Below are 23,972 nucleotides of genomic sequence, written 5' to 3'. Positions count from 1 at the left end.
TTAGTTCCCCGACCAGGGATTGAACCCAGGCCCTTGGCAGTGAGAGCACCCAGTCCTAACCACTGGACTGTCAGGGAATTCCCCAGTATGGGCTAAATTTAGATACCAATGAAAGAATAGGCAAAACAACTACATTGAAAAAAATCAGAAAGTGAATGACTCTCAGAGACTCACGGAATCAGGCAAGTGGGCATTTTTCGGCATCACAGAATTGTTCTATACCTAGACTGGGAAGTTTTTTCATGTATAAATGCATTTATCAGTCATCAAATTGTACAGTTGATGTTCGTGTATTCCCCTGAAATAAACTTTACATTGAAAAAGTTTAAAACACTTCCTGAACTTTAGTTAATGGCTTGTATCTTGCCATGGCATGGGTAGTGTTTGTGAACCTAAATGCAGTGTAGTCAGAGAAGGCCCGGAAGCAACGGTTCACCTATGTCCTTGAGCACATCCAAGACACAGTTCTTGATTTCTCAATACCTTTCTCTACCAAAAAGAAAATCTCCTTAGAGAAAAGATTGATTCCTGGCAGAGAAAGGAAATTTGCAGGATGAAACTGTAATATCTTTTGTATCAGAGCTAAGTGCACAAAATGTGATGGTGACATGAAAATGGGACAAACCAGCATAAAGGAACTCCCATGGACTCAAATCTGGGAAATTTTGAGATTCAAAACAAATGACGGGCTTCCCTGGTGGTGCAGTGGTTAAGAATCCGCCTGCCAGTGCAGGGGACACAGGTTTGAGCCCTGGTCTGGGAAGATCCCACACGCCACGGAGCAGCTAAGCCTGTGTGCTACAACTACTGAGCCTGTGCTCTAGAGCCCACGAGCCACAACTACTGAGCCCATGTGCCACAATTAGAGAAAACCCACATGCAGCAACGAAGACCCAACGCAGCCAAAAAAAAGGCTCTGAAGGGACTTTCCTGGTGGTCCAGTGGCTAAGAATCTGCCTTCCAATACAGGTTTGATCCCTGGTGGGGGAACTAAGAGCCCACATGCAGCGGGACAACTAAGTCCACACGCCACAACTAGAGAAGCCCGTGCACCACAATGAACACCCAGCGCAGCCAAAAAAAAAGGGCTCTGAAGAAGGCCCCGAGTGAGAAAAATGATCATTTTATATTTTTCTGTACGGCACTTTTTTTTTTTTTAATTTCTTTTTGGCTGCATTGAGTCTTCGTTGCTGCGTGTGGGCTTTCTCTAGTTGTGGCGAGCGGGGGCTACTCTTTGTTGCGGTGTGCAGGATTCTCATTGCGGTGGTTTCTCTTGTTGTGGAGCACAGGTTCTAGGCACATGGGCTCAGTAGTTGTGGCTCTCGGGCTCTACACCGCAGGCTCAGTAGCTGTGGCACATGGGCTTAGTCACTCTGCAGCGTGTGGGATCCTCCTGGACCAGGGCTTAAACCCGTGTCCCCTGCATTGGCAGGCAGATTCTTAACCACTGAACCACCAGGGAAGCCCCTGTATGGCACATTTTTTCACATTATTTCAGTTAATACTGATTATCTTGTGTAGCTTGAAAACTAGCCTCAAAGGAAAAAAAATCTCAGGACAAATTTCAAGTACTCATATCCAATGCCAGCACAAGGGAGTAAGTCCATGGTGGCAACTGTGAAACCCATACAAACACGAGACCTGCATGTATACATCTAGACTCACCTGTTAAAATCCCTGGCACTTTACTCTGTAAAAACATAAAAAACAGCTTCACACAAACATTTATAAGATCGGACAAGGAGGATCCTTCTCCTTTACCATGAATTTAACTTGGATGTGTGTTTTATTTTACTGGTTTTACCTATAATTCAACCGCTAGAAAGCTGCAGAGGGGGACTTGGAAATGTCCAGTCCTTTCCACAGGGTTAGAGAAGCTGAAACAGTGGAAAGAGGAAAGAAATAGCACTCACCTCAGAAGGCCACAGCCACACAGGATGAGCACCTTGCTGTCAGAGACAATAAAGAAAACAAACCCTCCAACAAACCACTTTCAATACATCAGCCGGTGTGACCCTTTAAAGACATGGCAGATCAAGCCATTCCTCTGCTTCAAATCCTCCAATGTCTCCCCATTTCATTCAGAGTCAAAGCCAAGCCCCTAACAGTGTTATGCAGCGTTTGACTGCAGTTGGACTCCCAATTTCCTTTCTGAATTAATCTCCTACTATTCCCTCTCTTCATCACTGATTCAGCTCCATCACCTCCTTGATGTGCCTCGAATATTCCAGGTTATGTCCCAGCTGTAAAGCCCCTGAACTGGATGTTCCCTCTACATGGGGAGAACTTTCTCCAAATACCCACATAGTTAGCACCTTCTTCTCTTCCCAAGTCTTTGCATAAACGTCAGCTTTGAGAAGAGGCCCCACTTTAACCATTCTATTTAAAATTATGACGTGTTCTTATCCCCTCACAGATTGGTGTGTATCATTGAACTTACACTGCTCCATTTTTTCCCTTCAGTAACACTTATGACCTTCTAGTATTTTATACAATTTATTGTTTATTATGCTGCTTATGTAAACTCTGCAGGGCAAGATTGTTTCTTTTTTCAACCTGTTTTGTTCAGTGATGCCTTTCAAGTGCCCAGAACAGTGATTCTGGCATCCAATAAATATCGAAGTGAATGAATGAATGATTAAAAAAAAGAAAAAGAAAAAAACCCACATAGAATGGAATCAAGAGTGAGAATTGGGGGGGGAGGGATAAATTGGGAGATTGGGATTGACATATACACACTACTATATATAAAACAGATAACCAACAACTGCCTACGGTATAGAACAGGGAACTATACTCAATATTTTGTAATAACATATAAGGGAAAATAATCTGAAAAAGAATGAGTATATGTATAACTCATATACATGAGTATATGTATATATGTATAACTGAATCACTTTGCTGTACACCTTTGCTGTACAACATTATAAATCAACTATACTCCAATAATATTTTTAAAAATAGATAAATAAAGCCTCTAAGTGACATGGATCAAGTTATCTTCCACCTTGCTAAACATCTTTTCAAAGAACTTATTGAGGGTTTCCCTGGTGGTGCAGTGGTTAAGAATCCACCTGCCAACTCAGGGGACATGGGTTTGAGCCCTAGTCCAGGAAGATCCCACATACTGTGGAGCAACTAAGCCCGTGCGCCACAACTACTGAGCCCGCGTGCCTAGAGTCTGTGCTCCACAACAAGAAAAGCCACCACAATCAGGAGCCTGTGCACCACAACGAAGAGTAGCCCCTGCTCACCGCAACCAGAGAAAAGCCCACACACAGCAATGAAGACCCAATGTGGTCAAAGATAAAATAAAAAAAAAATTAAAAGAAAAAAAAAAGAACCTATTGAAGACTGAAAATGCAGCCAGTTAATAGACTCAAGTAATTACCTGTCTGCCATTAAACAAATACAACATGTTTTCACTGAGGTTTGTTGAATTTGACTGAATTTCCCTAAATACTCTAAATGTTTCTATTCTGCAAACTGTGTGCATATACTAATAAACGTACTTCTTTTTAAACTAAAAAAAAAGAAGAAGAAGAAGAAGAAGAAAGAGTGAGAGATAGTATCAGGCATTTAAAACCAGAAGAACAGGAGTTTACCTATTAAAAAAAAATTCAACGTCTTTAGGGGTGCACATTTTAATGTCGCGATCCCTATGTGGACCATTCTCTCCTTAGACATAAAATACAAGTATTGTGTGATGCTATTTTCGGTATTCTAATTTCTTACAAGTTCAAGTAGCTCATGACTCAAGCCCTCATATTTCTCACAAAGAATTATACCAATGGCTAGAGATGTTCGGAACCAAGCCTTCCAACAAATGTTGGTGGAGCTGCCCTCAACGTCCAAGTTTCATGATACAAGACAGCAGTGGACACATAAAAACAAAGGGCTGGGGTCCTTTGCTCCCTCAAACATTGCCCCACCAAAAAACAGAACTGATGAAAAACTGCAACAGGCTTGGCAGGAAAGTCTGAAAGAGCTTACAAAAGCATTTGGTTTTTTCCGTTTATAGTCTTTGTCTCTATCCCCTCCACCTCTTTGTTATTTTTCTTTTTTCTTTATTGGTCACACCGTGGGGCTTGCGGGATCTTAGTTCCCCGACAGGGATCAAAGCCAGGTCCTCCGACAGTGAAAGCGCGGAGTCCTAGCCACTGGGACTCTGCAGGGAATTCCCTTGTTAGTTTTCTTTTTAACATAATGCTGAGATGGCTTAAGTGCAAACCAAGGGGGAGCCCTGTGGCTGAATGTTGTTATAAGTGCATAACGAACCCTGAGTCTGTCTCCTCTGCGCTTCCTCACAGGGAAAGCCCAAGCTCCGTCAAGTTCCAATATGACTCTACGTGACTAGTGGTGACATGTCACAGGAGGCTTTCTCATGGCAATAATTAAGTGGTTCCTCTTCATTACACATTCTCAGGTGGGGAGGATGAGTCTTCTTTTGGCTGAGGAGTGTCCTTCTGGTTACATTCAGAACGTCTTTCCCCGGTATGTTCTCTGATGTTGACAGAGGTGGACGGACCCACGGGTGGCATAGCTTCATGTGCTGAGTTTCTCCACAGAATGAATCCTCTGAACGATGAGCAGGGGCCGAAGGCTTTTGACATTTCCACTGCATTCGCAAGGCGTCTTCTCCCACATGACCACTTATGCATTTGAAAAGCAGACAAAAAAACCCTCCCAGAATTCTTTACACTCAGAGGGTTCTTCCCTCCAGCATGGATCCCCTCATGAAAGACAAAAAAGGAGCAGCGGTGAAGGCCTTTTTCTCAAGTATGAACCCGCTGGTGCTGCAGGAGATGTGACCTGCGTTTGAAGGCCTTCCCACACTCGGCGCACTTGTATGGCGTCTCCCCGGTGTGGATGACAGAGTGCTGGATGAGGTATGTGCTCCGGTGAAAGGCCTTCCCACACTGGGCACACTCGTAGGGCTTCTCCCCCGTGTGAATCCGCTGGTGCTGTAGGAGTTCTGAGCTGCACCTGAAGGCCTTCCCACACTCTGTGCAATCGTAGGGCTTCTCTCCAGTGTGGATGATGTAGTGCTGGATGAGGTGTGCTCTGTTGCTAAATGATTTCTCACATTCTTTGCATTCAAAGGGTTTTTCTCCAGTGTGGGTCCTATTGTGGCGAATAAAAGTAGAGCGGTGGGTGAAGGCCTTTCGACACTGGCCGCACTCATAAGGCTTCTCCCCAGTGTGGATCGGCTGGTGCTGCAGGAGGTATGACCTGCGTTTGAAGGCCTTCCCACACTCGGCACATTTGTATGGCGTCTCCCCCGTGTGGATGACGTAGTGCCGGGTCAGGGTTGAGCTCTGGCTGAAAGCTTTCCCACACGCATTGCATTCATAGGGCTTCATTCCAGTGTGAATCCGCTGATGTCGAACAAGGTACCACTTCCTGTTAAAACTCTTCCCACACTGCTTGCACTTGTAGAGGTTATGAATCAGGGGGCCTTTTCCTGGTCCCTGTGGGTCACGCTCACAGAGAACATCTCCCTGAGAGACTCTCTCCTGGAACGCCCTGGAGTGCACACCATCATCCGCCTCCAAACCATCATCTTCAAGGCTCGTTTTCCCAGGATGGGTTTCCTTGTGGGCGTCTGTCTCTGGCCTCAGCTGACCTTTCTGCACTTCCAAAAGCCCTTCTGGATCCATGGCTTGCCTCGACCTGCAGTCCCTTGAAGATCCCAGAGTCAGGCTTCCGTGGAGCAAGACTCCTTCAGACAAAACCAGCTCTCTGGTCTGACGTTTTGCTCTGTCATCTGGAAAGAATCCAATACACAAAGGGGGACTTTCGGTGATGCAACACAGAAGAAACAGAAGCAACACTTCAGTGAACAAATGAGGATGAAATCAGCACCTCTGATATCTGCTATGTTTTAACGTCAGTGTATCCTAGATTTCCAGTTACTTTCTATGACCCTTGTACCCTAACACCATTAAAGGGAAAATCTGGCAGGAGGCCGGACCGGGAGACAGAGGATCTGGAGTAGGGGAGGGAGGACAGTTTCAATAATACTGTCTGGAGAGCATCTGCCTCAAGGATTGATGTCTTGGTTCTGTGAGAGTGTAGGGAAGTGGCACCTAGCAAGACTGGGAAGAAAAGGTCATCTTCCCTGGGAGGTGTCCCATGAGCTGGGTCCTAATGCAGACATCAGAGTTGCCAGAAAGAAAGAAGGATATGGTACTGGGTAGAAATGGAAGGAATAAGCGTGGGTAGATCCACCTTTGGAGAGTGCTTAAGAGTTATAAGAAGAAAAGGTACTATCAATCAGCCATAAACAAGAAGGAAATCATGCCATTTGCAGCAACCTGGATGGACCTGGAGATTATCATACTAAGTGAAGTGAGTCAGAGAAAGACAAATATCATAGGATATCACTTATATGTGGAATCTAAAAACAATGATACAAATGAACTTATTTACAAAACAGAAACAGGCTCACAGACATAGAAAACAAACTCATGGTTACTAAAGGGGAAAGGTTGGGGGGAGGGAAAGATAAATTAGGAGTTTGGGTTTAGCAGATACACACTACTATATATAAACAACAAGCACCTACTGTATAGCACAAGGAACTATACTCAATACCTTGTAATAACCTATAAGGCAAAAGGATCTGAAAATGAATGGATATATGTATATGTATAACTGAATCACTTTACTATACACCTGAAACACAACATTGTAAATCAACTATATTTCAATTAAAAAAGGAAAAATTGCCTAGAAAATGGCCTGGGATGTAATAAGTGCTATATAAGTGGCTGATAAATAAAACACTGAAAATACTGTTTGAATTAAAAAAAAAACAAAGAGGTACTTCACTGGTGGTCCAGTGGTTAGGACTCCATGCTTCCACTACAGGGGTCCTGGGTTTGATCCCTGGTCAGGGAACTAAGATCCCACAAGCCACACAGCACAGCAAAAAAAGAGAGTTACAAGAAGAAAGTGGCACCAGAATCCTGGGGAAGGCAAGCCTGAAGGGGCAGTTACAGGAAGAAGAGAATAAAAATCTCAGAAGAAAAGGGGTAGTGGGACACACAAACTCAAACTGTATGAAAGACGAGTTTCTGCTCTGTTGAGAAACATTAGAGTGGTGTTAGCAGGGAGAGCTCTGGAGTCACAATGCCTCAGTTTGAGGAGCGGCTTGTGGGATCTTAGTTCCCTGATGAGGGATCAAACGTGTGCCCCCTGAAGTGGAGGGGCACAGCCCTAACCACTAGACCGTCAGGGAAGTCCCTCCTTTCTTCTTTTATTTTCCTTTAAATTTATGTATTTTATTTATTTATTTTTGCTTGCATTGGGTCTTCGTTGCTGTACGTGGTCTTTCTCTAGTTGCGGCAAGCGGGGGTTATTCTTCGTTGTGTTGCGCGGGCTTCTCATTGCGGTGGCTTCTCTTGTTGCGGAGCATGGGCTCTAGGCGTGTGGGCTTCAGTAGTTGTGGCATGCAGGCTCTAGAGCACAGGCTCAGTAGTTGCTCTGCAGCATGTGGGATCTTCCCGGACCAGGGCTCAAACCCGTGTCCCCTGCATTGGCAGACAGATTCTTAACCACTGAGCCACCAGGGAAACCCCCTCCTTTCTTCTTTATGTCATAATTTCCTCACCTAAGAGACTAGAGGACTCTCAGTTTCTCCAGGTGTCATGAGGGTTAAATGAGAAAATGCCTGTAAAGCTCTCAGCACATTTCTTGACACAGTGCGAGTATGTATGGTGGTTAATTTTATATGTCAACTTGGCTTGGCTACTGTGCTGAGCTCTTTGGTCAAACACCATTCTGGAGGTTGCTGTGAGGTACTTTTTAGATATGACTGACACTGGAATCATCAAACTTTGAGAAAGGCAAGTTACTCTTCTTAATGTGGGTGGGCCTCATCCGATCAATCAATGTCCTTGGGGCTTCCCTGGTGGCGCAGGGGTTAAGAATCCACCTGCCAATTCAAGGAATACAGGTCCGAGCCCTGGTCTGGGAGGATACCACAAGCTGCGGTGCAACTAAGCCTGTGCACCACAACTACTGAGCCTGGGTTCTAGAGCCCGTGAGCCACAACTACTGAGCCCACGTGATGCAACTACTGAAGCCCGTGCACCTAAAGCCCGTGCTGCACAACAAGAGAAGCCACCAAAATGAGAATCCCATGCACTGCAATGAAGAGTAGCCCCCGCTCACCACAACTAGAGAAAGCCCACATGGAGCAACGAAGACCCAACGCAGCCAGAAAAATAAATAAATAAATAAACTTAAAAAAAAAAAAATCAATGTCCTTAAGGGAAAAGGCTGAGATGCCCTGGGAGGGAAAGGATTCTGCCTCCAGACCCAGGACTGCAAGCATCTACTCTTCCAGCTTACTGGACTGCCCCGAAGATTTTGAAATCACTTAACCCTCACAATCACATGAAGCCTAATCAATAGAATAAAACTCTGATTTATCTCCTTTTGGGTCTGATTCTCTGAAGAAGTCTAATGTTATTATTCTCATTGTTGTACTGGGCAGTTAGGATGACAGCAATGCCATTAGCAAGAACAAGCCATCTTATTCTACAGGCCAAAGAGAGTGGCCTCAGTAGAAACCAAACCTACGGACACCTAGCATCTAGAACTAAGACAATAAATTTCTGTTGTTTGAGGCACGCCCCCTCACCCAAAAGGAAAAGAAAAAGAAAACCTATCCACAGTAATAGAGTGTAAACACTGTGTAACACTGTAGGACAAGCTATTGACAAGGATGAAGCACCAGGAACCTGCAACAGAACTGGAAATAGTCTAAATTTTGGGTGAGGTGGAGGATACCTCAGTTTATACATATGTGAAAAGTAAAGATGATTTCCCACTCTTGGGCATATATCCAGACAAAACTCTAATTCAAAAAGCTATATGCACCCCTATGTTCACAGCAGCACTATTTACAATAGCCAAGACATGGAAATACCCTAAATGTCCATTGACAGAGGAATGGATAAAGAAGATGTGGTACATACATACAATGGAATGTTACTCAGCCATGAAAAAGAATGAAATAATGCCATTTGCAGCAACGTGGATGGATCTAGAGATTGTCATGCTAAGCAAAGTAACTCAGAGAAAGACAAATACCATATAATATCACTTATATGTGGAATCTAAAAAAAAATGACACAATGACACAAATGAACTTACCTACAAAAGAGAAACAGACTCACAGGTATAGAGAGCAGTCTTGTGGTTGCCAAGGGGGTTGGTGGAGAGAGATGGATTGGGAGTTTGGGATTAGCAGATGCAAACAATTACATATAGGATGGATAAACAAGGTCCCATTTTATAGTACAAGGAACTATATTCAATATCCTGTGATACACCATAATGGAAAAGAATGTATACATATGTATAACTGAATCACTTTGCTGTACAGCAGAAATTAACACAACATTCTAAATCAACTATACTGCAATAAAAATTTTTTAAAAATTGAAAAAAGAAAAAGTGAAGCTGAACCTGAAGGATTGATATGTATCACTGTATAATTCCGATATAAAAAAATTAAGTAGATTTTAAAAACAAAAGGTATGGAAGTCAAATATATAGAGTCAATCCTTGAATAACACGGGTCTAAAACCCATAGGTCCACTTATACACGATTTCAGCCCTTTGTATCTGTGAGTTCTGCATCCATGAAATCAACCGACCATGGATCAAAATACTACATAATCTGCAGTTGACTGAATCTGAAGATATGGAACTGTGCATATGGAGGGGGACGGCCCACCATAAGGGACCTTAGCATCCACGGATGTTGGTATCTGCGGGAGCACTGGAACCCATCCCCCACATACACCACAGGACAACTGTCCATCATTTCCAAAATGAGACAACTCTTTCAAGAGTTGTGGGCTTCCCTGGTGGCGCAGTGGTTAAGAATCCGCCTGCCAATGCAGGGGACACGAGTTCGAGCCCTGGTCTGGGAAGATCCCACATGCCGCGGAGCAACTAACCCCATGCGCCACAACTACTGAGCCTGTGCCGTAGAGTCCGTGAGCTGCAACTACTGAGCCTGCGTGCCTCAACTACTGAATCCCATGAGCCTAGAACCTGTGCTCCACGAGAGAAGCCACCGCAATGAGAAGCCCACGCACTGCAACGAAGAGTAGCCCCCGCTTGCCACAACTAGAAAAAGCTCACGTGCAGCAATGAAGACCCAACAGATCCAAAAATAAATAAATAAATAAATAAAATAAATTTATTAAAAAAAAAAAAGATGACGAGAGGGACTTCCCTGGTGGCGCAGTGGTTAAGAATCCGCCAGCCAAAGCAGGGGAAATGGGTTCGATCCCTGGTCACGGAAAATCCCACATGCCGCAGAGCAAGTAAGCCCGTGTGCCACAACTACTGAGTCTGCACTCTAGAGCCCACGAGCGCATGTGCTGCAACTACTGAAGATCGTGCACCTAGAGCCCGTGCTCCGCCACAGCAAATGAGAAGCCCACACACCGCAACAAAGAGTAGCCCCCGCTCGCTGCAACTAGAGAAAGCCTGCGCGCAGCAGTGAAGACCCAATACAGCCAAAAATAAATAAAATAAAATAAATAAATTTATATATATATAAAAAGATGATGAGAGCTTGAATTAGGGTGTTGGTGATGGACTCAGGACACACGGATAATCTCAAATGGGCAGGCCTGGGGATGGACGGATGTTGGTTTGATGGAGAGAGAGGCTGGCTGAGGTGTTGCTAATCTTCTAATCAGCTTAGATGGCAGGACGTTCTCAGAACAAGGCACGGGATAGGAGTGGGCAGGATCCCAGGGGTCTTCTAAGGCATGACAAGCTTGAGAGATCTCTGAGACACGAAAGTGGAGATCTGGGAATAAGGAAATGGGGGCGGGGTGGTGTGTGGAACAGAGCATCGGTAGTGGAGTTGGCCAAAGACACTTACAGGCGGGCTGAGAAGACTGAAGGACCGATAGAGAGTAGAGACCGTGACTCACTGTGGATTATTCAAGCTACAGTCAGCAGCAGAGATGTGGGGCTGAAAACCCCAAACATCCGCTTGGTGTTCTTAAGGGCAAGAGGGGCAGGAAGGTACAGTGCAAGGGGCTGCTTCTGAGTGTCTTGTGGACAAACAGGAGGATGGATAAATGGATGGAGAAGGTGGGAAAGAGTTCCATAGAGAGTATAGCATAGATCATAACTTCAAGGGGAAGAAAGGCCCCTTTTCCTCTGAGTCTAGAAGTCCAGGAAAAATGCGTGATACCACCATTCACTTTGATTAATACAATTACATGGATACAGTAAGAACTGACCTTAGTCGACCCTCTCTATAGACCAGGCACTGTACTAAGCAGTTTTCTGCATTATCTCATTATACCTTCAAACAACCCACTCACATACACACTAACCTCGCTCTGACTTCCTGAGAGCAGGGTGAGTAGAGTAGACAGAGGTCATACAAACCAAGCCCACTGGCTCTTCTCCTTCGGCCCAGAGCAAAACCACACTCTCCAGTCCTGAGCATCCAGCTGTGGCCAAATGCCTAGTCCTTGCCTGTGAGATACAGGGGAGTAAAGTATGTGTGCATCTGGGTGTGACCTGGCCCCTATCCCTTGCTGTTTCCCCTCCACCAGCTGGATTATGCTGGACCAACCTTAGAGCTATACGTTGACGTCAGAAGGTGCCTGGATCTCTAGATGCAACTAGAGATTATCATACTAAGTGAAGTAAGTCAGAAAGAGAAAGACAAATACCATATGATGTCACTTATATGTGGAATCTAAAATATGACACAAATGAACCTACTTATGAAAGAGAAACAGACTCACAGACATAGAGAACAGACTTGCGTTTGTCAAGGAGGAGGGTGGGTGGGGAGGGAAGGAGTGGGAGTTTTGGATTAGCAAATGCAAACTATTATATATAGGATGAATAAACAACAAGGTCCTACTGTATAGTGCAGGGAACTATATTCAATATCCTGTTATAAACCATAATGGAAAAGGATATAAAAAAGGAATTATATATGTGTATAACTGAGTCATTTTGCTGTATGGCAGAAATTAGCACGACAGTGTAAGTCAACTGTACTTCAATAAAAAAAAAAAAGAGAGAGAAAATAAAAATTAAAAAAAAAAAAAAAAAAAGAAGGTGCCTGGGTCTCTAAATAATGGTGTGGTCCCAAGCTGGCCAGTTGATGCACACTATACTTTGATGTGAGAGAAACCACCAGACCCCACAAAGGGGGTTTCACATAGCAGCTCAGAGGCACTGGTCCCCATGCATTCTCAAGGTTGCTGTGAACCCACTTGCCCAACAGCTATTGGCTCCTACCTGGACACATGCTATGTGGGAGGCCTCTCCTTCCCATCCACAGCTCCTGCCCATGTTCCAGCAAGTGGATCAACTCTGGTTTGGGAACTGGATGCCCTGTGGATGGAGAAAAAAACAGGACGCAGGTGTTTTGATGAGAAGAATGAAACCCTTCCAGCCTATCTGGGACTTCATGGCAGGAACAAGACCATGAATGTAGCGGCTCCCAAAGTAAAGAAAATGTTGATCTGTGACTGGGAATCCAATGGCACAAACATCACTCCTGGGCTGCAACTGCTATAGAGGGTGGTGCTGTCTGTCTACACAACACCACTTCCCTTAAACTTCATCAGTGGAAGCCAGCCCCATGCAGGGTCATGCCACTTTCACACACAGCCACGGGACCCTGGGAATACTCCAATAAAAAACAAAAAATCCCACAACGCTGAAGTCAAAATAATGGCATTAAGGTCCTAGCAAGTTCACGTAGAAGGCTCAGGGCTGTGAGCTAGAGGCTGGTCCCTCTGTTGAAGAGAAAAATTAACCACAAAGGGGGCCATGGAATACTCACTCACACTGATCTGAGACTTTCTCTTGACAACAATCAGCGTGCCAGACAGAGAAGGTAAAAGGACTGGCTTTTGCAGGGTGTCCACCTGTGGCATTCCATGACATTCCTGTGCACCTTCTAAAATGATCTCCTGCCCAGGGGAGGATCACGGCCCAGGCCTCAGAAAGCATGTGATGATGATGTAGACATGAGGGGCCTTTGAACCAAGATTGTGCTGTTTAGGAAGATCCCTGGGTGGCACTGATGACAAATGCCATGTAGGGGTCTCCGTCACTCACCCACTCGTCTGAGAACAGCCCTGCTAACTGGCTGTGGTGATACCTGACATCACCAGGCTGGGTCAGTCAGCTTCCCTCCTGTGGAATCTGCAACAAGGACCTCAAACTGAGGCCCGAGGGTGCTGGGCACTGGGATGGGGCTGGTGTTCATAAGGACATTGTTTCTATCCCACTGATCACTGCTACAGACACAGGGAGACCAGGCAGGAGGAGAAGCGACCAGAAAAATGCAGGGCCTGTGGGGAGGAGGAAAGGTGACTCCTGTGACTTTGATCAGCCTGGAAACAAGGCGGGGGGGGGTTCCCCACATGTGTGAGAGCTAAGCACTTACCCAGTGAGACCAGGAGCCCACAGATCTCCAGCATCACCTCTTGGTACAGGGTCCTCTGATCCAGGTCAAGTTGTCCCCACTCCTCCCGGGTAAAGGTCACGGCCACATCCTTGAAGGTCACCAACACCTGGACAGTCAAATAGGTAGTGGTGTTGGGCTTTTGCACTTGGATAGGATCAATCCTGTCACTCTGTTGCCGGTGAAGATGCAGAGAGACGCAGGCCTGAACCACTGAGGCCTGCTGGTCGCCGAGTTCTGTGTTGGGCTCAAGGGGGAGGTGGAAGCAGTCTCTGGATATAACGCAACTGTGGCTGAGAGAAAAGCCTCCTGTGAAGGAAGCCACTAGAGATGACAAAGACAATGGTTTTCCATGAGGACTGGGGGCAGATGGTACGTGCTCTGGGAAAATGTTCATGATGATAATTCCAACAATGGTAACAGCAAAGTGACAGGTGCTGAGCCTCCCTGGTCCTCACGGTGCACCTGCCCCAGGCTGCGGTCTTCACACGCTGCGGTAAAGTGACTAGAGATCCCTCGCTCTGGAGCCAGATTTCTGGGGTTTCAATGAAGACTCTTAAATCTGACACTCGGGACTTCCCTGGTGGTGCACTGGTTAAGAATCTGCCTGCCAATGCAGGAGACACAGGTTTGAGCCCTGGTCAGGTAACATCCCACATGCCACGGAGCAACTAAGCCCGAGTGCCACAACTACTGAGCCTGTGCTCTAGAGCCCGTGAGCCACAATTACTGAGCCCGCATGCCACAACTACTGAAGCCCATGTGCTCTAGGGTCCGTGCTCCGCAACAAAGAGAAGCCACCGCAATGAGAAGCCCACGCACCGCAATGAAGAGTAGCTCCTGCTTGCCACAACTAGAGGAAGCCCGCGCGCAACAACAAAGACCCAACACAGCCACAAATAAATAAATAAATTTATATATATAAAAAAAATCTGACACTTGCTGGCAGTGTGATCATGGGGAGGACGACATCCCATCATTTCTCCAAGCATCAATTTCCACATCAATACAACAATCACTCCCACTATGCCAATTCTTAGAACTAAAGAGAAAATGTTCCCACACCAGATGCTGTGGAGTGCCTGGCCCAGTTAAGTGTTCAGTGTATTTTGTGACTTTTACTAATCCACAGCCCACAAGGTAAATGCCATCGTCACCACCATGTCACAGCCAGAGGCCTGAGGCTCAGGCAGCTCTAGAAAATCAACCACAACCTCAAATTTAAGGAAAAGTGGGGGAGTTCCCTGGTGGTTCAGTGGTTAGGATTCCACGCTTTCACTGCTGAGGCCCCAAGCTCAATAGTTGGTCAGGGAACTAAAATCCTACAAGCGATGTTGCGTGGCAAAAAAAAAAAAAAAAAAAAGGGTGGGGGCGGTGGCGAAGCAGTGCGGAGGTAGCAGCTGCACGAGGGGCTGCGGCGTCAGAGGCGAACCAGCAACCCAAACACCTGGGTTAACCACGTCTCGTCCACAACCCTCCTAGGTGAGAATTATGAAGATGACGACCTAGTAAACTCTGATGAGGTTATGAAGAAACCATTTCCAGTACAGATTGTTCTTGCACATGAAGATGACCATAATTTTGAGCTTGATGAAGAAGTTTTGGAGCAGATATTGCTACAGGAGCACATAAGAGATCTTCACATAGTAGTGGTATCCGTGACAGGAGCTTTTCGTAAAGGGAAATCATTTTTACTGGACTTCATGCTTAGATGTATGTATAACAAGGATTCTCAAAGTTGGATTGGTGGAAACAATGAAGCACTGACTGGCTTTACATGGCGAGTTTGTTGCAAAAGAGAAAAAACAGGCGTATGTCTGGAATGAACAAAAGTGGCTGTGCTGCTAATGGATACCCAAGGTGCCTTTGATAGCCAGTCAACTATCAGAGATTGTGCAACAGTGTTTGCTCTGAGCACTATGACTGGCTCTCTCCAGGTATATAATTTGTCTCAAAATATTCAAGAAGATGATCTTCAACACTTGCAATTATTTACAGAATATGGCAGACTTGCAATGAAAGAAATCTACCAGAAATCATTTCAGACATTAATGTTTTTGATTCGAAACTGGAGTTATCCTTATGAACATTCATATGGTTTGGAAAGTGGAAAACAATTCCTTGAAAAGAGATTGCAGGTAAAACAAAATCAACCTGAAGAGCTACAGAATGTAAGGAAGCACATTCACAATTGTTCCTCAAATCTTGGTTGCTTCCTTTTGCCACATCCTAGTCTTAAAGTTGCAACTAATCCTAGTTTTTTTGTGGCCTCTCCCGTTGAGGAACACGGGTTCCGGACGCGCAGGCTCAGCGGCCATGGTTCACGGGCCTAGCCACTCCGCGGCATGTGGGATCTTCCTGGACAGGGGCACGAACCCGCGTCCCCTGCATCGGCAGGCGGACTCTCAACCACTGCACCACCAGGGAAGCCCATCCTAGTTTTGATGGGAGATTGAAAGATATTGATGAAGAGTTTAAACGAGAGCTTTGAAATCTGGTTCCAGTGCTACTTGCCCCAGAAAATTTGGTAGCAAAAGAGATAAGAGATGAAAGTCATTTGTAGAGATCTTGTAGAATACTTTAAGGCTTATATTAAAATTTATGTAAAAAGTCCATGCTTCAGGCAACAGCTGAAGCTAATAATTTTGCTGCAGTAGCAGGAGCAAGAGAGAAAGTATGGAGCAGGTAGGTGGTGGGGACAAGCCTTACATTGCACCTTCAGATCTGGAAACGAAAACACCTGGATCTCAAGGAAGTGGCGATTAAACAGTTTCGTTCAGTAAAAAAAATGGGTGGAGATGAATTCTACCGTCATTATCAGGACCAGCTTGAGGCTGAAATAGAAGAAACCTATGCAAATTTTATAAAGAAACCTATGCAAATTTTATAAAGCACAATGATGGCAAAAATATCTTCTATGCTGCTCATACGCCTGCCACACTGTTTGCAGTCATGTTTGCTATGTATATAATCTCAGGACTGACTGGTTTCGTTGGCCTAAACTCTATAGCCGTCTGTGTAACCTTGTCATGGGGTTAGCACTGAGGCCTCTTTGTACTTGGGCATATGTTACATACTCTGGGGAGTTCACAGAAATTTGAACAATGATTGATCAGATTGCTGAAACACTATGGGAACAGGTATTGAAGCCCCTGGGTGATAATTCGACAGAGGAAAACATAAGGCAGTCTGTAACAAACTCTATCAAAGCAAGCCTGACTGTCCAGCTGTCTCATCATGCCAGATTAAAGACTGACAGTTCATCTCCTCATGGACTCCACTCTTTCTTCTTTTCATGCTAGCTGTACAATGAGAACCCAAATAAAAATAAACCAAAGTTTACAATCAACTGTAGCAGTAGTTTAGTATAACTGGCTTCACAGATGGCTGCCACAGAGTTGAAGTTGTTGGTTTTAAGCATTCTATTTATGGCTCCTAAGACATGAAGACTAACTGTGCATTAGTTTTCATGCACACTTGTGCCATGTTTAATTCTTTTTTTTCCCTTTTTACTTAATCTAATGTTAGTGAAATCTGTCTTATGTAAAGGATATTTCAGGGAAATATTTTAAGAAATCTATTTAGAGTCTCTTTAACACAGTGTCCCATTGAAATTTTAATTTTTAGAGGTTATGAATCACTGTATCAAGAATCAGATTGCAATGACAATGAAGCCTTTATTGAGCCACGACATTAAAAGTACATATTGCTTTACTGCCTTCAATACCAGTATTACATAAATGCATATATCAGGAACTTCACAGAAATTACGTGATAACTCTTGTAGCTAAGAAAATGACTCTGAGGTGTACATTTGTCTTGCCTTTGAAAATTTATAAACCTGTCCAAAAAGGAGATGCATATCTGGGAAACTGAACTGTCTTTATGCAGTTTAGCCTTCGTGTACATAAAATATGCCATTAATTTTATTGGGGGAGAAATTCCAACCAAAAATGTTGCCTACAGCTCTGAGTTAAGAGTATCTATACAGTGTGCAGCTTTTATTTTCTAAAATCGCAGATAGGGCATGTATATGAATTATAAATATATAAACACGATTTTGTATTAAAAGTTTTGTAGATTATGACAAAATCTAGTTCTGTGGTAGGCTAATGAGTACAGTCACTGTGAAGGAATGTTTGTGGCTCATGTCAGTGTGTGAATGCAGACACAATTTGAAGTTTTTGATATATTTGTGATATTTATCTTCTTGAGCACTGCAATCTCACACCCCCACCCCCCAAGGGAATTCAATGGGAATGTTTATCGTGACTTTGTCCTATGTAGCATTTTAAAGTTCTTTCCTGTAATTTATTTTCAGTACATAATTAAAATTTTGTTATATATATATATATATATATAAAGGAACAGAAGTGGGAATTGAACATCCAGCCAGAAAAAGATGGCACAGAGTTGCCAGAAGATGGGCAGGTGGGAGCAAGTTGTACCTTAGCTAGAATTAAAACAGCTAGGAAAAGACTGTCCTAAGAGGTGACAGTGATGCACAGGAAGTGTGGGGAGAGATAGCCCTGCAGAGATCTGGGAACAGGGCCCCAGATGAAGGAAAATGCAAGGGGAAAAGCTGCAAATTGAGCAGGAATTTTGCAAGCTGAGGACCTCCTGGCTGACTGCGGTGAGTAAGAGAAGAAGGGGAGAGGAAGAAGCATGGAGGAAGTCATGGGGCAGATCCAGTACAGGGCTGTGGGCCACAGTGCAGGAGGTTGTACTTATTATAAGTGTGATGGGAACACCTGAGTGGCAGACCCATTCATTCATTTAACCATTTATTGAGTGCCCTTTACAAGCCCAGGCTGTTCTAGGTCTTGGCAGAGAGCAGCAACAGGCGCTCATGGTCCAGGGCTGGAAAGAGATGCTAAACAAGTAACGATATAAATGAGCAAGACAATGTCAGAGGGACACAAAGATTCCAAAGTCAAGAAAATAGAGTTTCCCTGGTGGTTCAGTGGTTAAGAATCCGCCTGCCAATGCAGGGGACAGGGGTTTGAGCCCTGGTCCGGGAAGATCCCAAGTGCCGCGCGGAGCAACTAAGCCCATGCACCACAACTACTGAGCCTGCACTCTAGAGGCCGTGTACCACAACTACTGAGTCTGTGAGCCACAACTACTGAAGCCCGCACACCTACAGCCTGTGCTCCACAACAAGAGAAGCCACCGTAATGAGAAGCCAGCACAACCCAAGGAAGAGTAGCCTCCGCTGGCCACAACTAGAGAGCCTGCATGCAGCAACAAAGACCCAACACAGTTAAAAATAAAACAAATAAATTGTAAAAAGAAAGAAAAAAAGAAAGAAAGTAGAGTGAGAAGACAAGAGGTCACGGTCTGCTTTCGACAGGGCACCAGGGAAAGCCTGTTGCAGGGCAGCACACTGGAGTGAGTCTGAAATAAAGTGAGGAAGGAGCCAAGTGAATGGGAAGTTAACAAATAAGACAAGTCCTGACAGCGATCAGGACTATGATGAGGGTACTCAGGGTCACGGCTATGGAATTACCCAGGACCTCTTGTGTTTTCATGTCCAAACGGACACCACACTCCTGTACACTATCACCACTTACCATATGTAACTGAGCCTCAAATAGGAAAACAGATTCAGTGGGAAGCCAGTTCCATTGGCTGTAAACTTAAAGACAAATTCCTTGGCCTTCTGGGCACCCTGCCTGTCCTGACACCCTTTCTGTCCTAGCAGGGCTGCAATCTCCAAGCTGCTGCAGGCTACTCCTGCCTCTTCCTCACCCCAGCCCTTATCTTTGTAGAGGTTACACAGCTGGGAACCCAAGGGTCAGATTCCCCCAGGGATGAGCCTCTAAGATCAACAAAGGCTAAAGAGACACCTCCGTGGAAAGAGATCCAGAGTGATGCTCCCTGCACCGTGCTGTACTCGGGGGGATACACGTCACCTATGTGGTTTTTCTAGTTCCCTCAACCTAGTTGGAGAAACTTTAGCATAAAAGCCAAGGACAGGGACGTCCCTGGCTGTCCAGTGGTTAAGACTCCGCGTTCCCAGTGCAGGGAGCACGGGTTCCATCCTTGGTCGGGGAACTAGGATCCCGCATGCCTCACCACGCAGCCAAGAAAAACAAAACAAAACATAACCAAGAACAGCAGGGAAAGCTGCTCAAAGTCCTAGACTCGGGAAGAGGCGGGGCCGCAACACACAGAAAGGTCTCCGGACTGCGCGGCCTGCGCTCCTCCCTGCGGGTCCTTCCACGCCACCGGTATGGGGTCAGGGGGATTCGAGAAGCTACATCTCTCCCTACCACACAGCGTCCCACTCACTGACTGACAGAAATGGGACCCTCCATGTGAAGCCCCTAACCTGGATTCCCACCCGAAGCACAAGCGACCCCATCCCGAGGCTCCGACAAACAATGCCCTGGGGAGGACAAGGTGACGACTCACAGGACACCACCATCCTGCACAGCAGCGCGCCTCGGCCACGTGGGTGGGGTCCGAGCGGGCGTGGCCTGGCGCGCCGTCCACTCACCTGCGCCGGGGTCACCAGCGCCGCCATCGCACCGCGGGGAGCGTAGGACCACGTGAGGGCGCCGGAGACCGGCGGGTCCAGCGGACTTAGCTGACCCTCCCCCAGGTCGTACAAAGGCGCAGGTGGGCCCTCCAGGCTGTCCTCCCCGCTCCGTCCCGACGACCCGGGTAGAAGTCACCTAAGATAGAGACACAACTGCCCCATCACGAGCAAACGGCCTCCCTGGCGACACAGGAAGTCCCGCCCCTGACAACACGAGCCACTAACGCCCGTTTTCTGTGACATCATCAGAGCGGCGCTCACAGCCATTCCGCGGAGCATAGTCTTCAGGGTAATGTAGTTCTTGTCCAGCATCCGCTCGGGAATGGGAGTCTGCTCCTTGGAGCCAGTGTCCCAGAGGCGGGAGACTGGAGCTGGCAAAGGGCCTACAGAGGCTCCAACGAAGGAGGCGAGGCATTGGATGTTTCTAAAGGGGACACACCCAGTTTCCCTGTTGTGTTTCCTTTATCTTGTCATTTAAGATGCACCTAACTGAGCAAGTGGACATACTATATGGTAAACTTTTTAAACTTCGTATTCTGCTGCCTCCCATCGTCACAGTCTGTGAGCACCCCGCCCAGATGACTGAGTACACCAGAGTGATGAGGCTGTGGCACCTGACACAAGCTCCCCTTGTCCTCCCTTGTGACCTAGTGACATTACAAGGCACCAATGAAATTCCCTCATGACATCTGCCTGTGTACTCCCCGCCCCCCGCTGCCCGACCTTGTCTTGGGGGCCTCTCTCTCTCTGTCTGGGCTCTCCTCCTGATTGGTTGAGCCTGCTCCGAGGATATCATGATATCACGCAGATACAAAGTACCTACAGTCATAGATGTGAACTAATAAACTTTATCTTGCTACTGTTCAAATACATGCAGACTGAAGTTTCACAGTTCTGTGCGTTTCAGCGTGTTTGCTCAGGGTCTAGCGAGAACCGACTTCACACATGGCCATTACTAGGATGTTGCAGAAGAAGAGGTTGGGTGTCCCTTAAACAGGTGGACAATAGAAAAACTTTGCTTTCTATAAATGTTTAAATAAATTCATGAAGATCTTCAAAAGTATGTTTGGGGAGGCTTCCCTGGTGGCGCAGTGGTTGAGAGTGCGCCTGCCGATGCAGGGGACACGGGTTCATGCCCCAGTCGGGGAAGATCCCACATGCCGCAGAGCGGCTAGGCCCGTAAGCTATGGCCGTTGAGCCTGCGCGTCCGGAGCCCATGCTCCGCAACGGGAGAGGCCACAACAGTGAGAGGCCCACGTACCGCAAAAAAAAAAAAAAAAAAAAAAAAAAAAAAAAAAAAAGTATGTTTGGAACATATACAGAAGATTTATTTTACAAAAAGTGAAAGTGCTTTAACATAAATTATAAATTTAAGTGTATGTTATTATCCAAATATCTTCATATTTATTCTGTCCCTTCTATTTTTTGAAAACATAATCCCTTTAAGGGGAGACATTATATTGTAGACTCCATTCAGCAAGCAGGAGCCCAAAGAAAAACCTTGATGCACACACTGCAGTGTCACTAAGTCACAATATGCCTGCTTTCAATAGTTGGCAACCAAGATATATTATCTTATCACTCTCCAACTTCCTATAGATCAGAACTTTAGAGATAATTTTGTAGGCGTCAGTGTATGCATTCCAGGTGAGACAGGCTGGGACCTGGGACCTGGGACGCTTTGCTGTAGTGCTTGCACCTGGATGAACATCTCCTCAAGCAACAGATACAAAGAAACTACAAGGGACTAAATATAACTGTGTACATGTGCTTTAGGGCAAATTATGAACAGCAAAATACAAAAGACCAAAAACCCAACTGCCACTTCTGAGGTGTCGGAAGCAAAAGCAGGGTACTGTGCATGAGCCCTGCACAAAGCACCACCAAGGGCGTGGGCAGACCACCTAAGCCATACCTCCGTTCCAACCCTCAACCCTCCTCTTACCCTCATCCCATTTAAGGGACCAGCTCACCCCCATATCAGGGACCAAGCAAGGGAAACTTACTTGCTTTTTTGCTCCCTAGTGCGGCAGCATGAGACCCAGCAAAGTCTTGTCTGAATTTCTTGTCTGGCCTCTGATCAATTTTGATTAAGGAGGCCAAGAACCCTGGTCAGTAACAAAGGGATAAGAAAGAAAAGATTTCAGCAAGGATCATGACAGGGGAAATGGATGACAGCTGTAAGGAGGCCCATAAGGAAGTAGATGATGAGGCATTCTGCCTGCTTCCCACACAAAATAATTCATTCCTGCATGGGTACACCTCAGTGTTTGTGTTGAAACCCCAGCGAGCCCGGCTAATATATATATATATATATATATATATATATATATATATATATATAATATAATACATTTATTTATTTTATTTATTTATTTTTGGCTGTATTGGGTCTTCGTTGCTGCACGCGGGCTTTCTCTAGTTGCGGTGATCAGGGGTTACTCAGTTGCAGTGCGCGGGCTTCTCATTGCAGTGGCTTCTCTTGTTGCGGAGCATGGGCTCTAGGCGCACGGGCTTCAGTAGTTGAAGCACGCGGGCTCAGTAGTTGTGGCTCGCGGGATCTAGAGCGCAGGCTCAGTAGTTGTGACGCACAGTCTTAGCTGCTCTGCGGCATGTGGGATCTTCCCAGACCAGGGCTCGAACTCGTGTCCCCTGCATTGGCAGGCGGATTCTTAACCACTGCACCACCAGGGAAGCACACAGCTATATTAAAAAATATATATATTTTTTGGATGTGGACCATTTTTTAAAGTCTTTTATTGAATTCGTTACAATGTTTCTTAGTTTCTGTTTTTGTTTTTTTGGCCACACCACAGGGCATGTGGGATCTTTGTTCCTTGAGCAGAGATCAAACCCATGCCCCCTGTAGTGGAAGCTCTGTTGCTTAACCATTGGACAGCCAGGGAAGTCCCTCAATTTGTTACAATGCTGCTTCTGTTTTATGTTTTGCATTTTATAGTCCAGAGGCATGTGGGATCTTAGTTCCCTGTCCAAGGATAGAACCCGCACCCCCTGCATTGGAAGACAAAGTCTTAACCACTGAACAGCCATGGAAGTCCCTAGCCCTGCTATTTTCCCATTTATTTATTATTTTTAAATTTTATTTATTTATTTTTGGTGGCGTTGGGGCTTTGTTGCTGAGCACGGGCTTTCTCCAGTTGTGGCGAGCAGGGGTTTCTCTTGTTGCGGAGCTCAGGCTCTAGGCGCACAGGCTTCAGTAGTTGTGGCTCACGGGCTCTAGAGCATGGGCTCAGTAGTCGTGGCGCACTGGGTTAGTTGCTCCGAGGCATGTGGGATCTTCCCGGACCAGGGATCGAACCCGAGTCCCCTGCATTGGCAGGTGGATTCTTAACCACGCGCCATCAAGGAAGTCCCTATTTTTTCCATAAAATATTTCTAACTCAATTTCCTGAAATAGATACTGCTATGATCTCAACGTTTGTGTCTCCCTCAATTCATGTGTTCAAAACCTAATACCTAACGTGATGGTATTAGGAAATGAGGCACTTTGGGAAGTGGTTAGCTCATGAAGCCTCTACTCTTATGAATGGAATTAGCGTCCTTATAAGAGAGGCCCCAGATATTTCCCATCGCCTCCTGTCATGGAAGGATATAGCAAGAAGGAAGGCTGTCTATGGACTAGGAAATGGGCTTTCACCAGATCTGCCAGCACCTTGAGTTTGGATTTCCAGCTTCTAGAACTGTGGGAAATAAATGTCTGCTGTTTATAAGCCACCCAGTCTATGGTGGTTTCTTATAGCAGTTTCAAATGGACTGAGACAAATACAATTAATTTTAAAATATGAGACTTATCGGAAAGGAAGAGCAAATTAACTAAATGCTATTTCTTACTAGGACACTGGCTGCCACAATCACAGTCTGAAAATGTGTGCAAAAGGGGCATCTTACCCCCGAGAGATAAACATTTGTTATTGTTTGAGG

The 23,972-nt window shown here is 45.6% G+C and overlaps 1 protein-coding gene and 1 pseudogene across 2 annotated transcripts; one reads left to right on the top strand and one right to left on the bottom strand.

The window, feature by feature from the left end:
* Positions 1-1,983: 1,983 nt before the first annotated feature.
* Positions 1,984-20,210, bottom strand: ZNF550 (zinc finger protein 550). 2 transcript variants are annotated; one of them, XM_030848287.2, is made up of 4 exons: positions 19,989-20,210; positions 13,469-13,595; positions 12,310-12,405; positions 1,984-5,770 (listed from the first exon to the last, which is right to left on the bottom strand). In XM_030848287.2, exons 1-4 carry the CDS (start codon positions 20,013-20,015, stop codon positions 4,779-4,781), a joined length of 1,242 nt encoding a protein of 413 aa, XP_030704147.2. In that variant the 5' UTR covers positions 20,016-20,210; the 3' UTR covers positions 1,984-4,778. The 2 variants fall into 2 exon arrangements, with proteins under 2 accessions (XP_030704147.2, XP_060144603.1); XM_060288620.1 differs by lacking the exon at positions 19,989-20,210 and adding an exon at positions 19,821-19,918.
* LOC115848006 (atlastin-2-like) lies at positions 14,927-16,587 on the top strand (annotated as a pseudogene).
* Positions 20,211-23,972: the final 3,762 nt, after the last annotated feature.

The sequence above is a fragment of the Globicephala melas genome, chromosome 19, assembly GCF_963455315.2.
Source record: "Globicephala melas chromosome 19, mGloMel1.2, whole genome shotgun sequence".
Taxonomy (NCBI): domain Eukaryota; kingdom Metazoa; phylum Chordata; class Mammalia; order Artiodactyla; family Delphinidae; genus Globicephala; species Globicephala melas.
The sequence above is the reverse complement of the archived record's forward strand: the minus strand, read 5'-3'. Positions and strand labels throughout refer to the sequence as shown.